General features: G+C 42.7%; 1 protein-coding gene across 3 annotated transcripts; it reads right to left on the bottom strand.

Moving 5' to 3' along the window:
- Window positions 1-889: 889 nt before the first annotated feature.
- MSANTD4 (Myb/SANT DNA binding domain containing 4 with coiled-coils) lies at window positions 890-11,043 on the bottom strand. Of its 3 annotated transcripts, none has more exons than XM_049823398.1 (3): window positions 10,963-11,043; window positions 4,504-5,133; window positions 890-2,840 (listed from the first exon to the last, which is right to left on the bottom strand). In XM_049823398.1, exons 2-3 carry the CDS (start codon window positions 4,963-4,965, stop codon window positions 2,265-2,267), a joined length of 1,038 nt encoding a protein of 345 aa, XP_049679355.1. In that variant the 5' UTR covers window positions 4,966-5,133; window positions 10,963-11,043; the 3' UTR covers window positions 890-2,264. The 3 variants fall into 3 exon arrangements, with proteins under 3 accessions (XP_049679355.1, XP_049679354.1, XP_049679356.1); XM_049823397.1 differs by lacking the exon at window positions 10,963-11,043 and adding an exon at window positions 10,110-10,490; XM_049823399.1 differs by lacking the exon at window positions 10,963-11,043 and adding an exon at window positions 7,547-10,097.
- Window positions 11,044-11,734: the final 691 nt, after the last annotated feature.

The following is an 11,734-nucleotide window of genomic DNA, read 5'->3' as shown; positions in this document are numbered from 1 at the left end:
TGACCTGTGGCCCTGTGGAGAGAGGAGTCCAGGCTGGAGCAGGTTTGCTGGCAGGACTTGTGACCCCGCGGGGGACCCACGCTGGAGCAGTCTGGGCCTGAAGGACTGCAGCCCGGGGAAGGGACCCACGCTGGAGCAGTTCATGAAGAACTGCAGCCCACGGGAAAGACTCACATTGGAGAAGTTCATGGAGGACTGTCTCCCGTGGGAGGGACCCCATGCTGGAGCAGGGGAAGAGTAAGAAGTCCTCCCCCTGAAGAGGAAGGAGCAGCAGAGACGTGTGATGAAGTGACCCCAACCCCCATTCCCCGTCCCCCTGCGCTGCTGGGGGGAGGAGGTAGAGAAAATCAGGAGTAAAGTAAAGCCCAGGCAGAAGGGAGGAGTGCGGGGAAGGTGTTTTAAGATTTGGTTTTATTTCTCATTACCCTACTCTGATTTGACTGGTAATAAATTAAGCTAATTCCCCCAAGTGGAGTCTGTTTTGCCCATGACACTAATTGGTGAGCGATCTCTCCCTGCCCTTATCTCAACCCACAAGTCTTTTGTTCTATTTTCTCCCCGCTGTCCAGCTGAGAAGGGGAGCAAGAGTGGCTTTAGTGGGCACCTGGCATCTGGCCAAGGTCAACCCACCACAATCAGGAATAATCTCAGATGCACTTCCCCCTGGGGCATTTCTATCCAGCTGGTTTGTGTCTCCTTCCTTTTTCCTTTCTCAAGTAAGTGATAGTTGGTTGAAGTCCTGCTCTGAGGTGCTTCCTCTCTCTGATTTACTACACAGGGAACACATGCAGCAGCAACTTTGGGGTGCTCCAGCGTTGAGTACCCAGGTTTCTCTTCATAGGTAGCCCTGTTTCTCTGTGAAGAAACACAGTCTCAAGAGCAATTTTGGATTGTAGTAGTCAAATTTATTTCCACTGTAGAAGCACACTTGTTTCAGTAATAAAAAAATAACATTTTCTTTGCAGAATAAAAGTAATCCTGTAGTGGTATAAATATATCTACTTGCACAAGAATCCATGTAAGTCACTCAACATGTATTCAGATTTAGTATTCTCATAGTCTTAAGTTTCAAACAGAGTCAGGAAATGATAGTTACTTGCAGAAAGATGAGAAATATTAAGTCTGGCTCAGTTGGGATTTAAAAATACACGAAATAACAGAAAGCTTGGGGTTTTTATTATTTTTAAATGAATACATTGCTTATGAAAAATACTGACAGCCTTCAGGAGTGACCATTTCTGTTTGTCTAATTAAAACATACTATATGGTGTCAGCTATACAAGTCTCTTCTGGCTGCCTCACGGACATGACCTCAGTGCTGGCCAGGCAGAATTAACATCAAGAGTGTTAGTGTTCAAGCTCAGTGCTCCTTAGTCTCTGCTCAGCCTCTGTGTCTCCACTCCCAAGACTCCCATCACCAGCTACTCTCTTTCAAGGAACATATCAGGTCTAGCAATTTACTTCAGGGAGTGATCACAGACTCATCAGACAACATGCCTGATCAATCAGTAAGTCCCTGTGCTATACTAAGACAGGTACTATATTCCATATAGTATTATTAATGACCTGGTGCAACCAACAGTACAGCTTACAGTAGGTATGGTTGACATGTAGTTTCATCTATCTAGTATAAATACTTCATGCAAAAGGAGAAAACTGTTTTCTGCACTCCCATTCAGTTCAAGCCATAGAACAATAGTAAATACAACTGCAGTGAATTTAACTTGTACTTTAACTTTTAGATGATTCTTTAACTCTTTTTCCAATTGTGGGGTTGGAAAAAAAAAGGGGGGGGAAATTAAGTTTAATGAATTAATCACATCATGACTCTGTGTTACTGTGTCCTGTCTAACTTATACTTATTTACTGCATGGGCTATCATCAGCGCCATGCCCTCACAACATATGTTGCTTTATTCTGATCATTCCTTACTGTTCGTACAGTGAAAAATGTACAAGGTTCAGCCTTGATTCTTCTTAATGTGTCTATGAGAGGAGGACGCTGAACTAATACAACACAATACTGAAGACAAGGGAACATAACACTTAGTTCTGATACACTGAAAAGCAATTTCACACATAAACTCATTTATGTAGGCACACTGACATATTGAGCACCTTTTTTTTTTCTTTTTCAGTTTAACATCAACATTCAACTCTGAACAGAAGAATGTTAAGCCTCTAGGACAGTTTCAGTATTAAGAAAAGAACTACCTCTATTTTACAAACATCAAAACACTAATGTTGACACTTCAGTCAAGAAGTTCACTGCAAGTGACCCTCTCTCTGAATTCGAAGGCGCTCCTTCTCCACTTGCAAGCGTTCCTTCTCAATCTGCAGCTTCTCTGACTCAAACTTTAGGAACTGCAGCCTCTCTTTCTCTAACTGCAAACGTTCTTTTTCAAGTTTTAACTTTTCAGTTTCCAGATCTAGAGGCTGCATGATGGGTTTTTCTGTTTGGGTGAGGTCATTTTCCAGGGCAGGTTTTTCAGCATGCAGAGTCTCTAGCCTGAGTTTCTCCCATTCAATCTGAAGTCGCTCCTTCTCAATCTGAAGTCTCTCACGCTCCAAGTCAACATGCCGCAACCGTTCTTTTTCAATTTGCAGGCGCTCCTTCTCCACTTGCAACCTTTCAGCTTCAATGTCTAGTCGCTGCTTCTCCAGCTCCACCTTCTGCTTCTCCAGATTTATAAGCAAATGAGAATCTTCATAGGCTAGCCTAGCTTGAGCAGAGCTTAGATTTCCAAACTCTTCAATGTGGGGGAAGTCTGGCAGGTCATTTTCTTTTTTCGAATCTGGCAAAACTGATGACAAAATTTCTTCTTCTTCCTCAATAGGAAACTGCAGAGAGGAATGCAAAGGAAATGCAGAGAGGAAAGACAAGAATTACATACCAGCCTATGCCAGAACAAATTTGTTACACACAACTTGACTGAAAAGAACATATTGGGGTTTTTTATCTTAAAAGCTACTCAGAACTGTTTAATTCACATGCTGTGAAATACCCATATTAGATCAAAAGACTGTTTTCTACCATCACACAGGTAGAGTTAATACCTGGGAATGAAAAATGCAAAATCAGCTTGTCAGTGGACATGGAAGAACATACAGAAAATACTGCATGATAGATATTATAGAGCATTCAGAACCACTGATAGAAAACTGGATCTAAAAAAGCATGTATCGTTCTTACTTTTCATATAGCTGAGTGACATTTAGGTAAGCCACTAGGAATTTGTTGTGACTAATTATTTATCAGAGCAGCTGGATCCATAGGCTATGTGTTATGTAAGCTAACCTAGCCTTCACTAACTTGAGGATTCCATTTCTAAAAAACGTTTAACACTGACATGCTCCTAACCCTTCAAACTGTATTAAGTGGGTCAATAAACAGGACTTGTTTAACCAATTTTGTATTACCACATTTGCTGTAAAGCTATTTATGACACAGATGACTAGGTGGTTAGGACCATTGCTCTTGGTGGACTGTCACAACTTGTGCAGAATTATAGCCCTTGTGTGCTACCAATTCATAGTACACAAGGTATAATTGTCTCCCACGAAGTATGCTACAAAAGAAAGGCAAACTGAGGAAGATACCGGTTCTGAAAATCTTAAGACAGAGAGCCACTGACGGTCCTCTAGCACTGGAGCAGACACTGTTCTTCGGCAATTGTCAGACAGTAGTCTCGCTACCATTTAACAGCTTATGCTGATTTTTTGCCAGCACACATCTCAACTGAGCTAAGACAGGAGTTGCTTCATCTCCCTTCCCCCCCAAAAAACCCCCAAACCAAACCTATTTTAAGTACCCCTTTTTTTAAATGAGAACTATATATTTGTACAGGCATGACAAAACTATCCAAACATTCGACTTCACTCCAGCTGGCTGCCTACCCCAGGACAGTCACGGTACTACTAAGAGTAACAACCCGTCTACAGGATCCACAGTTGCTTGTCAATTCACACTAAAATTCTGACAGAGAGGAATGGATGCCTGACTTATTCAAGTAACATGTTCACCTCCTGTGGGTTCATTTTAAGAAATGCAAACAGTATTCTATTTCTTTCTGTATTCTATTTCTTTCTGTACCTGTAGGTAACATATATTTTCATTTGTTAAAGAGGTGCCTGTCTCTTCTCTGTTCATCCATCCAGACAGCCTAAGTATTAAAATAATCAGTTTCCTTCAACAGTGTATTTTCATTCTACTGACTGAACTAATTCTTATCTATGGCACGTGCAAGTGGAAAATATATGTGCAAATACATATTCAAAGTTGAGGGATATCAATTTAATAATCAACATCTAAGACCTTCCACATAATTGCAAGTTGCTAGATTTGAATACCATCTCTCTGAAACATACTTGTTTCTACAGTTTCTTTAATACACACATGCAGAAAAAACAGAAGCAGATGCTATGAAGAAACACAGCAAAAAGCCTTATGCTGAAATGAAATGAAGGCCATATTGCATATAGCTAATGTATGTCAGTCACTCACTTCAAAATTCTGCGGATCCTCCTCTTCCTCTTCTACTTTGATTTCTGTTAAAGATCCACCAGCTTCTCTGAAGTCAGTGATATTTTGCCATTCAAAACTAGATTCAATTGCAAATCCCATTTTCTCATCCATGTCTTCATTGAGAGAGTCATCTAAATTGGATGAAGGAAGGTGAAACCCAGCACCTACTACTTTGATGTTTGCATTCAGACGTTTTCTCTTCATGAGTGCTCTCCAGTCAAGGTATCGCCTTTTCACTTCTGTCCCTGTTCTTTGCTCTCCTTCACCTACAGCATTTACACACTCTGCTATTTCCTCCCAAGCTTTCCGTTTCATCTCATTAATTGTTGTATTAAGTTGCTTTGAAAAGAGTACTTCTCTCCTTTTTCTGATTTCTTTAAGGAGAGTTTGAGTTTCCTGAACACTAAAATTGCTTTTTCTTTTTCTTTTTAATTGTTTCATTTTTTCCAGCTTTAACCTAATAATTTTACCACAGTAGACTACAGAGATGATCTAACACTAATCAGTTATTAATACAAATAAAATTTAAAAGCCAATGAAAGCAGAGCTCTGTTCTCATGAAGTGAATTTTCTCTTCACTTTGTAGTATTTTCCTATTTGTCAGGCTTCCTAAGAGAAAAAGAGCAAACAACATAAATCTCCAAGGTATACAGTGTATATTCTCATTTAATGAACTTGACTCCTAAGTCATCATTTAAGGAATGCATATTTTGAATTGATTGTTCATTCAATAGAAGAAAACCATTTTGTTAAACTCTGAATATGAAGTAGCTAGCTATAGATACCTTCTCTAATCTCATATGAATTATAAATCCATTAATATATCTATGTCATGAACCATTAAGGTTGAGTTGATATTTCCATTACAAAAACACAGCTATTTTCCTTCAACTCTTAGAGTTTTGCTAGTGGGGTTTTGGTTAAGGCTGAAATTTGACATACACATTTCAGTTTGAATGCTAAGTTATTTCCAAAAGCAGCTAAAGTTGTTATATCATTACTTCAAAACCATGAAATGTTTAGGTGACTGAAATTTCTGAGACACATTTTAAATGAGACACCATTTCCATAAAAAAAAAAAAAAAAGTAGATTAATATGAAAAGTTGAAGTTTAGAGGCTATTCTGACTTATCTTAATCACAAAAAACGAACTGGAGCAATTCTGCTGAGTGTCAGAAAATAACTACTAGTTCACCCACGTCATGCATTAGAGATGTTTTAACAGGAAACAGATTTAGGAATAATAAGTCACTACATGCCCACAGTAGCGCCTCCTCTATCCTTCTCACACTGCAAAACACCTCATGTCAGATGTGATGGCAGGTTGAAAGTTCAATCCAGTCCTCTACCCTCAGCAATTGCTGGTCCTGTGCCCGATGCTGAAGAGAAAGCTAAACCCCATAATACACCTGACAGATTATGCACAACTCTCTACAGAAAGTGGAGAGTTTGAGTGGGAAAACCAGGAAACTATTAATGCAGTGATGAATATATCATAGACCATATTACAAAAAACCAAAACCAACCTGAAAGCAGAGACTGAGAACAAAAAATGGTTCTTAGTCACAGACTGCTTGGTAATGGTCCAACTTTGGATTTATTTTGAGCTTTCTTTTGTACCATGTTACCTACCACTTTAGGTAGGTCTAAAAAGCTTTAACCAAGTAGGCCAACAATTCACCATACAGTACTTACAGTTTCAAGCTGTTAGGTTTGTTCACTATTAATCTACTTTAGACTTTTTGTCCACCTGAAGCAAACGGCTTGCAGATTATAATCCGATTGCTACTCACTAATGGACTTAATCCTTAAATAACTCCCCTGAGCTATACAGGATTCTTAAATTACTAAGTATTTTTTTTCTCCTGTTATTCTCCTGAACTTGGTTAAAACATACACATCAGCACATTACACAAAAGCCCTCCATTTGGGGGATAATGCACATAATAGTCTCGACATCACTCTTCATCTCCTATGTGCTACTGACTGTAGATAAGTGGTTCACCTGCAAAGTTTTCTGTATCAAGCAACATTCTTTCATACCCAACATGTAAGCATGCTGGCATCTAATATTTTTTAAAATGCTGCATTTAGGAAACTGGTTTACTACTTTTCCTCATTAAAATAATTCTCCTCACTGTGAATCCATATTTTTCTGATGGTTACTAGCTAGCAAATATGCAAAACCGAGTCCCAAGAAGAAATCAACTGCATAAAGTATGAGTGTGTTATCAGCATGGACTACTCTACAGTGCTCCCATGCAGTTACCCAGCGCTTTTGACACCTCAGACTGAAGTTGGAAGCTGCATGTTGCTGTTTAAGATGTGTGAAACTTCCTGCACTTCTGAGAATAAAATATGAATTGGTTTTGAGAAAAGGGAATTATTTAAAAAAAAACCAAACCAACAACCCCTACTGGTTTAATGTAGACCCTTGACATCACCAGTACTAAAAAAAAAATATGTTGCAGTTTAAAAAAATCAGATTTATACCATAAACCAGCACTGTATCTGCTAGATTTACATAAAATTTTTCTGAGACCTTTTATCTGACATTTAATTGTCTCCCTTTATTATTAAGTACTATTAAGTGTCTAACCTTTACTATTACAAGTTTACCACAAAAAGATAGTTGGGCTTTCAAGGTAGCAGCATCCTATTTACTTGTCTGGCAGTAAATCAATTTATTTGGTACTTGCTGTGCTTTTCAAATGCAAATTAGAGCACTAGTGCTTTTCTATTATTACGGCAACTGAATTTCTTGACCTATGTATCAAATTCTAAGTTTATATTGTGTAAGACTTTTTTTTAACTTTTAAAAAGTTACTGAGTAGGTGAATTCTACAGAAAAGTTACCTGCACACGGAACGAATTAAGAGAACTTTTAGAAGCTTCACTGTTAGTAAGGCAATTATTCTGGACTGATAAATATATAGATTAAGCTGTGATTCCTGGTTACTGGGGAATGACCAAGTGCTCATATCTTCATGCTGGCTTTAGAAACGCACACATTTGCACTTACCTGTTTTCAGGGTGGGGAGTGTGTGTGAAAGATTCAGAGGTATCCACTTTGAGTTGGTTTTCCAGGTAAAAAGAACTACATAGAGTTCTTACATACAACGTAAGTTCCACAAGAATTATAGTATTTCTGACTTGCCACTTCCAAGACACTGAACCTCTGTTTATAAGGTCACATGTATTTTTACTGAAAACATTAGAATTTCACATTTGATTTTAAGCATGTACTTAAGTGAACATTCAAGTAGTTTGCTAACTATGGAAAAATGGGTCAGACTTTCTAAAGTACTTGCCAGTCAGATATGTCAAACTCTTGAAAATACTAGCAGATACTTAATTGTCTCTTAAGGTACTTAAATATCAGACTTTTGCTGAATCACAGATGTTTTAACCTCAAGATATACACTAGCTAAGTCCTTTACTTAGCCTCAGCTGGGATGAACAAGGTTCTGGTCACTCCCCAATAACAGGGAACCACAGGATTTGAGAGACTCATATGGTATCTATATTTACCCTGGCCCTTCCTAAATTTCTCAGTGTTAGCACAGCAGGATAAAGTGGGCACAATCACAGGAAAACAAAAAAAATTGGGTTTTCAAATCAAATTTTCATTAATGGTATTTTCTAAATATAGTTCTACATGACTGTGGAAGACACAGCCAGCCAAGCTTTGACCTTAGCTCCAGACAAGATTGAGAGTTAAAACACACAAATGTCAGGTTACCCTGTGGGTCAGTCTCACTGCTCCTTGTGCAGGCGTTGTGCATCACCTGTCTGATCTCCCCAGCCACTCTTTGTGAGGTGCCTAATCTTGGTTTTGGATTTTACACCACAAGCCAAGCACATAACCTTTAAGAATTATACTAACTTGGAAACTACTGGCATCCAATTCCTTTATTAGACTTTTAGACTTTCCCCCCCCATACAAGCCCCTGAATTTTCCAGTAAAACAGCAGCAAAGCTATCTATTTTAAAACTCATGGCTACTAACTTCCAATTGGTAAGGACATCTTATCTTTTCCAACTCTTTCCTTTTTAAAAGAACTGGCTCATTAAAGACAATTCTTTTCTTATTGATATAAATGAATGCTAATGAACTGTCTTATCAATGTCATGTTGATTTCCAGTGTTAGATCAACTCCACTGTGGGACTGTTTACCCTCCTGAAATATTAACTGAAAAGCATTATTTTCTAACTAGAGCTGAGGTTTGAGATATTCTGCTTTCTGACATTGCTAGATGGTCTCCAGGATATTACTCTTTAATGCAGAAAAATGAACTGTTACATGTTCAAAGTATATAAGGGACAGAAATGGTAATAAGCTAGGATTTGTATGCATTCTAGATAGGTTTTTTTTTTTTCTGTAACTATCACCATTTTGAAAAGCATGATCTACAAAACCATGACAGAGCATGTTTAAGTTTTGTTTTGATATGAAGTCTAAAACATGAAATGCGTACATTTTGAAAAAACCCCAGCAGACAGTCATTACAGTTTTTCCAAAATTGGAACTGTAACTGCTCTATATTTTATTGTCTTTGGCAGAGGATTCCACAGCAAATAACACCCACTGAGTGCACCAGCTGGGAAGATGGGAAGTTCACTCAGAAAATGTGGAAATAAGAGCAGACGTGAAAAAAAATCTATTGGTCAGTGCAAGCCACTTACACCACCATAAAGGTAAGAGAAGACATCTGCAAGAAAAATATTCCTTCTCAACTACATGACCAAAAGTACTTCTAGTACATGACCAAAGACATCGGATTCCTGACAACGAATAGCTACAGTCTGGTCAAGTGACAGAGAAATCCCTGGGAAATAACAGCATGCAAACAGCCCATTACATGACCAGCCATGCACCCATCGTATGGCATGGGTCTAGCTGCAAATGCAAAATGCATATTTGTACAGTTTGGGGAGAAACGCAAAATGCTGGCTAGGAAAAAAGAAACAATTCTGCTCATATGGTAACAGAAAGATTTCAAGGGTCTTCCAGGAAAGATGGCAACATGGAGCTATGAATTTGATGCAGCCCTGTCAGGCCAGAAGCAACCTACGGTGAAGAAGTTCCTCATCACTGGACTGAAGAAACACAAACTATTTGTCAGGGTTGAAACAAAACAAATATTGCAAAACAAAACTGAACCCTTCATGAACACACAACACACACATGCACTGATTAACTTTGATGTACTTAATGACAAGGGGCATCCACATTCTGCCTCTATGTCTATCTCCCTTGCTCACCTTATAGCATAACCACATGCTGGACCAACAAAAACCCAACCAACCAACAACAAAAAAAACCACACACAAAAAAGCAAGCAAGCAAGCAAGCAAACAAAAAAGCCATGCATTCACCAGGATTGAAGGATTGCTGCTAGCAAACTTGAATTATTCTCTAGAAAAATCATCACGAAGAAAAAAACACTTCAAATGAGGAGGACCTGCTACCTCTATTTTTATTTTTTTTTTAACAAAACATGGAAGTCTGAGTATCTTTGCATGACAGTAAAACCTGGGGCCTTCTGGAAAACTTTGTATGTGATTCATAACCGATGGTTACCTTGGCTTGGAACAACTTATATGCTTTTGTACTAAGGGAGGCCTTAGTACAGGAGGATCTGGGTGCGGCTCAACACGTCACCGAACGGGACAGTCCTCCCGGCAAGGAGCTCGCGGTCCGAGCACACGAGAAGGCCAGCGCTAACGGGAACCCACACCGCCTCGAAGGATGATTTAAAGAAGCAGCGAGGAGGCACCGAGGATGGAAAGCAGCTGCGCATTCAGGCAGCTGAATCCCCCAAGTCATCAGTCGGAAGGTCCCCTTCCCCTGAAACAGCAACGGGAGAAAGCCTCTCCTCCGCACGGGGCGCGTTTCGGAGAGATGAAGGCAGGCGCGGCCCCCAGCTCCGAGGCGGCCCAGCGCACCAGCGACCTCGCCGCCGGCCAGCGGCGCCGGCCCGGTCCCGCCAGGAGGCGCGCGAAGCCGCTGGCGGGGTCGCCGAGGCAGGCAACAAAGGCCGGCGAGGCCACGGCCCCGAGCCACGGCGGGCCCGCTCTGCCGGGGGGGTGGGGAGGCAGCGGCCCCCGCTGCGCTCGCTGAGCGCCGGGGAGCAGGTGGGCCCACGGCCCCCAGCCGCGCCGCAGGCCGGGGCCGGCGCCGCCCCCGGCAAGTGGCCGGCGGGGCCCTGCGCCTCTCCCGGGAGGCGGAGGACGAGGAGGAGGGCCTCCCCGCGGGGCCGCCGAGGAGGACGGCGGGCAACCGCCTCGCCGCCCTCAGGGGCCGAGGGGCAGCGAAGGCCCGCCGCTGTCTCCCCCACAAAGGGGCCGGGGGCCGCCTAGCACGCCGCGCCCACGGCAGCCCCGCTGCGTGCCGGCCCCGCTCGGGTCCCCGGGGAGCCGCGCGAACTACTCACCTGCGCCCAACTCTCCCCTCCGGGTCGCCGGCCCTTTAACAGCCACCGCTCTCCCATTGGCCGAGCTGCGTGCCTGTCAGTCCCTCCGGCACGCCTATTGGCGGTCCGCGTCCGGCACTTCGCCGCCGCCCCGCCCCCTCACCGCCCTGACGCGCCAGGCGGGCCGGAATCCCCCACGTACGCTTAGAGCGCGGCAGCCCCCCCCCGCCCCCCAGCGGGCCGGCCGCCGCCGTGCGCAGCCCCCAGACAGCATTGGCTACAGCCACTGCTTGTCTTCCCGATGCCTGCCGGTGACTGGCTAAAGGCTGCCAAGGCCCGCCTCTCCCCTCCATTCGCTTCCGGCGACGGGGATGTTGCCGGGTCACGGAGGAGCTAGGCAGGCTGGTCCCGGCGGCGCCGCCGTCCCGCCTGCTCGGTCCGTGGCGCGGCGCCTCTCTGCGGCGGTCTGTCAGGGACGGGGGAAGCGCGGCCTGCCAGCGCTCCTGCTCCCGGGGCGCCGTGTTCCACTGGCTGTGTAGGAGCAACTAGACAACAGTAGCTGGAGGCGGTGTGGCCTGTAGGCTTATGATGGCAGAGCTAACGCGTAGCAATTTGCATTTGTTCCTAAGCTGTGTGGTTTGAGTGTGTTGTGGGGTTTGTGTTTAAAATAATGAAATAACATTTGTGGAGGTACTGTTGTAAGTATCTTTTGGAAGGTGCTGCTCATGTAAGCCACCGTGTCATTAATTAAGTGAATATACGTGGAAAACATTTTGGTGGAGCTTTGTTTTTG

The sequence above is a fragment of the Accipiter gentilis genome, chromosome 19 (genome assembly GCF_929443795.1).
Source record: "Accipiter gentilis chromosome 19, bAccGen1.1, whole genome shotgun sequence".
Classification (NCBI taxonomy): domain Eukaryota; kingdom Metazoa; phylum Chordata; class Aves; order Accipitriformes; family Accipitridae; genus Astur; species Astur gentilis.
This window is presented reverse-complemented; position numbering and strand designations above follow the sequence as displayed.

What these genes read in the sequence shown, in the direction of transcription:
- MSANTD4 (XM_049823398.1), bottom strand. Translation starts at nt 4,965, where the DNA reads ATGAAACAATTAAAAAGAAAAAGAAAAAGCAATTTTAGTGTTCAGGAA. An exon ending in AGGATCCGCAGAATTTTGAA is followed by an intron (nt 2,841 to 4,503) that starts GTGAGTGACTGA and finishes TCCTCTCTGCAG; the next exon opens with TTTCCTATTGAGGAAGAAGA.